At 50.3% G+C, this 4924-nt stretch overlaps 1 protein-coding gene across 1 annotated transcript; it reads right to left on the reverse strand.

The window, feature by feature from the left end:
- Positions 1 to 443: 443 nt before the first annotated feature.
- On the reverse strand, positions 444 to 2683 carry ZNHIT2 (zinc finger HIT-type containing 2). Its single transcript, XM_044270317.1, has one exon. The coding sequence runs from the start codon at positions 2322 to 2324 to the stop codon at positions 837 to 839; it is 1488 nt and encodes a 495-aa protein (XP_044126252.1). The 5' UTR covers positions 2325 to 2683; the 3' UTR covers positions 444 to 836.
- Between the last annotated feature and the right edge of the window lie 2241 nt (positions 2684 to 4924).

Here is a 4924-nt window from a genome sequence, read left to right on the forward strand (position 1 = left end):
TCCCATAGCAGTGCCATAGACAGATCCCCCTTCCCATAGCAGTGCCATAGACAGATCCCCCCTCCCCCTAACAGCCCCGGCCCCGATGCTTGCATCTTTATTTTACCTTTTTACAATGACGCTCCCGCTCCTGTAACAGCCAGGCAGAGCGGACGGCGGCGTAACGTCACTCAATCACGTGACGCGCCTGCTCCGCCCCCTTCATGAATGAAGGAGGCGGAGCAGGCGTGTCACGTGAGTGACGTTACGCCGCCGTCCGCTCTGCCTGGCTGTTACAGGAGCGGGAGCGTCATTGTAAAAAGGTAAAATAAAGATGCAGCGACCGCCCGCCCGCCCGAATAGCAACGAATCGGCGATTATTCGATAACTGGATTCGTCGACAACGAATCCAGTTATCGAATATAATCGATTACATCGATTAATCGTTGCAGCCCTAGTTAGAAATGCCTATTCTTGTCTGCAAAACGGACAAGAATAGGATATGTTCTATTTTGTGTGCAGGGCGATGGAACAGGCGTACGGATGTGGATATAGCACTTGATGTACTGTCCGCGGATTTCATGGCCCCATTGAAATGTGAATGGACCCTTAGACTAATTAGTTATTTTTAAAATGTATCTGTTCTGACGGATGCAAACTAAGCACGACTGATACCCCTTCAAACAAATGGGTATTAAAGCGTATGAGTTTTCTGTGCCTGTGATGCATCAGAAGAATGGAAAGCTCGGCGAGGATGTGAACGAGTCCTAAGAACCACCAGTAGAGCTCGCAGACATGTCTCCAGAGGTGCAGTTCTATCACCAGGATGTATGTCATATACACGTCCACATAACCCTTCACTCTACTTCTTCTATGAGTTTCTTTTTGGCTGGTGGTCTTTTTCCGCTCCAGACCCTCTGAAGTCCTTTTGATATCGCCTCCACTTCCTTGACCTCTTTGAGATGCTGATTATACTCCATCCTAACCTCTGCAGATAGTTCGCCCAAACGCTCTCCGTTCTCGTTCACCCACGCTGCCAGGAACAAGCATTTTTTCTTGGCATTAAAGGCGCCTTTCCGCACATCCTTCTCTTCAGTCCCCAGTTTACGGACCTTCCCCAGTAAATGGTATAAGTGGGAGAGAGCGGCCAGGGAATACCTTTTGCCGCCATCACCCACAAGAATCTTTCCTGTAGCCTCCATTGCCAAAACAGCGACACCTTCATCTCCGCCCAGCAAAGGGTCAGAGGCGGCTCGCACAGCACTCTTCAAGGCATGGGCTGTAGACTGGTACACCGCGGTGGTACTGAGAGCGCCAGACACAGACAGCAGGGTCCCGATAAAGTCCAGCATGATGTCATCGTCACTCAGGTCACCGTTGTGTCGTAAGAGAGAGAAGGAATAGCTGTAAACGACATTGACCACGGCGAAGCGGACCAGTGGGGAGGACTTACGAGTCAGCGAGCACAAGGGTGGGATAGAATGGAGAAGCGGCGGGACCTCCGATACCACAGACATGTCATCTACACTCGGGTCTCTTCCTAGTGTTTCACGTTCCTTCACCCTGTCCTCCCATGAAGCGCTCCTATGGTGGCCATGTTTAGCAGATGGTTCATTACGTAGATTCTCAGCAGGAAAACAGTCTTCAGAGTCTTTCCTTCCATTGACCATATGAGATGCCATCTCGTGGACATCTTCAGTCTTCTCAGGACGACTTCTGGCTTCTTCAGTGACCTCCTGGTTGTTTTCCTCAGAACTTTGCGAGGGTTTCATTCCTGGGGTGTCACTGTGGGCAGGGCAGGCCTGTTGTTGGGTGCCATGCTCTTGCCCACTGGTTGGCAGAGGATCTCCATGGCGGAGCATCATGATCTTACATCGCTGTGACTGCTCAGGGGTGTCCCACCAAGGCCTCCACTGAGGGACCAGAGAAGCAATGTGGCCGCTCTTTATCAAGTTGCTGAAATGCTCCTTCTCCTGGCAGGAGAGACTGCTCCACAAGCTGCTTTCCTCCTCCTCCTCCTCCTGCAGCTCTTCCTCCTCCCTCAGCTTCAGCAGCATCTCCTCCACCTGCTTCCTCCCTCTGCTCCCCGGTTCCTCGGCCCCCAGAGCCTGCAGCACTGAGTCCCGGTAGAAGAGCTCGGAGCAGTCCGAGTGCCGGGCCCCCCTGTAACACGGCAGGCTGCAGTACGGGGCGTTACACCGCGGGCACGTGTATTTGGCGGGAGCGGACAGGCACAGCGCGCACACCACCGGGCCCGCGCCGCCATCTTCATTCCGCGTGGTTACGGAAGGTGAGGGAGGAGAACTGCGACCCGGCAGGACGATTTCAGGTTCTAGAGCCTCCATTGTGGTGCCGACCTACGCTATGTCCAGCGTCTACCAATGAGGATGAAGCATACCGCCAGTGACCCCGGAACCGGAAGCCGCTCCTCACCACGTGTATGACTGCGCGCGATTGATCCTTGGCGCTCTCCGTACACAGTACTCCAAAGTGGGCCGTAGAGGGCGCCTGTGGCTGAACCTGTGAGCCATATGTACATTGTCTGCTACATGGAAAGATTGCGGGTTAAACGTGGCAGGAAAATAACTCTCTCTTTAACCCGCAATAGAATCTGCCGGAAAATACACAGGTGCATTCCCCAATGAGATCAGAAGTGCGAGGTTTGTGGGCAGATGTCAGTGAAACACACAGGCAGACATCCATGTGATGGTGACCTACATTGCAACCCTGGGTGCAGCTTTCCCAAATGGAGTTTTTGCCACTCTTTCTTAAATAAAAGTAATTTCCCCCTGTTTTTAAAGGGAACGTGTCAGCCTAAATTCTGGACTACTATCTGAAGTAATACATGAGGAGTCCAGGTCACTATCTTTTATTTTCCTACAGCTCCTCAGTTCCACCGCTGTCCGCTCCCAAAGCTGCGCAGAAACAAACCGTCCGGACTGCTGCGGTAACAGAATGGAGCAGACTCATCCTCGCCTGCGCAGGAGTCCAGACAGTGGATTTCAGTTGTAATAGGAAAATATTAATGATCGATATCCATCCTGAATATTAATATGAAAATGAAAGCTGCGTCTACTGACTCGGCCTCCTTACTTAACGCTATATTCCCTTACGTATCCTAACATGCGTGCTTGGACTATGCCTGCAACTGTGACTCCAGACAGTAACAAAGTGTTGTGGAATCGCACTCACCAGATCTCGTGGTCACCCGGAATGCAGTAGCCTACCTGGAGTCCAAGATCCATCAGGGCTCCTATGTAACAAGTCCCATAAAAGAAGATGGAGGCAGCATGTCCGATACATAAAGATCCCTTTATTGGGAGCCGCTCAGGTGAACAAACGTGCAGAGGGTCGTGACGTTTCGGCTGACTCACAGCCTTTATCAAACACCTTGATAAAGGCTGTGAGTCAGCCGAAACGTCACGACTAGAGTTGAGCGAACACCTGGATGTTCGGGTTCGAGAAGTTCGGCCGAACATCCCGGAAATGTTCGGGTTCGGGATCCGAACCCGATCCGAACTTCGTCCCGAACCCGAACCCCATTGAAGTCAATGGGGACCCGAACTTTTCGGCACTAAAAAGGCTGTAAAACAGCCCAGGAAAGAGCTAGAGGGCTGCAAAAGGCAGCAACATGTAGGTAAATCCCCTGCAAACAAATGTGGATAGGGAAATGAATTAAAATAAAAATTAAATAAATAAAAATTAACCAAAATCAATTGGAGAGAGGTTCCATAGCAGAGAATCTGGCTTCCCGTCACCCACCACTGGAACAGTCCATTCTCAGATATTTAGGCCCCGGCACCCAGGCAGAGGAGAGAGGTCCCGTAACAGAGAATCTGTCTTCATGTCAGCAGAGAATTAGTCTGCATGTCATAGCAGAGAATGAGGCTTCACGTCAGCCACCACTGCAACAGTCCATTGGCATATATTTAGGCCCAGCACACACACAGGCAGAGGAGAGAGGTCCCGTAACAGAGAATCTGGCTTCATGTCAGCAGAGAATCAGTCTGCATGTCATAGCAGAGAATCAGGCTTCACGTCAGCCACCACTGCAACAGTCCATTGTCATAAATTTAGGCCCAGCACCCAGGCAGAGGAGAGAGGTCCCGTAACAGAGAATCTGGCTTCATGTCAGCAGAGAATCAGTCTTCATATCATAGCAGAGAATCAGGCTTCACGTCACCCACCACTGTAAGAGTCAATTTTCATAAATTTAGGCCCAGAACCCAGGCAGAGGAGAAAGGTCCCGTAACAGACAATCTGGCTTCATGTCAGCAGAGAATCAGTCTTCATATCATAGCAGAGAATCAGGCTTCACGTCACCCACCACTGTAAGAGTCAATTTTCATAAATTTAGGCCCAGAACCCAGGCAGAGGAGAAAGGTCCCGTAACAGACAATCTGGCTTCATGTCAGCAGAGAATCAGTCTTCATATCATAGCAGAGAATCAGGCTTCACGTCACCCACCACTGTAAGAGTCAATTTTCATAAATTTAGGCCCAGAACCCAGGCAGAGGAGAAAGGTCCCGTAACAGACAATCTGGCTTCATGTCAGCAGAGAATCAGTCTTCATATCATAGCAGAGAATCAGGCTTCACGTCACCCACCACTGTAAGAGTCAATTTTCATAAATTTAGGCCCAGAACCCAGGCAGAGGAGAAAGGTCCCGTAACAGACAATCTGGCTTCATGTCAGCAGAGAATCAGTCTTCATATCATAGCAGAGAATCAGGCTTCACGTCACCCACCACTGTAAGAGTCAATTTTCATAAATTTAGGCCCAGAACCCAGGCAGAGGAGAAAGGTCCCGTAACAGACAATCTGGCTTCATGTCAGCAGAGAATCAGTCTTCATATCATAGCAGAGAATCAGGCTTCACGTCACCCACCACTGTAAGAGTCAATTTTCATAAATTTAGGCCCAGAACCCAGGTAGAGGAGAAAGGT

This window comes from Bufo gargarizans, chromosome 10, assembly GCF_014858855.1.
Source record: "Bufo gargarizans isolate SCDJY-AF-19 chromosome 10, ASM1485885v1, whole genome shotgun sequence".
Taxonomy (NCBI): Eukaryota; Metazoa; Chordata; class Amphibia; order Anura; family Bufonidae; genus Bufo; species Bufo gargarizans.

Bases quoted from the DNA above. Each gene is read 5' to 3' on its own strand.
- ZNHIT2 (XM_044270317.1), bottom strand. From the start codon at position 2,324: ATGGAGGCTCTAGAACCTGAAATCGTCCTGCCGGGTCGCAGTTCTCCT.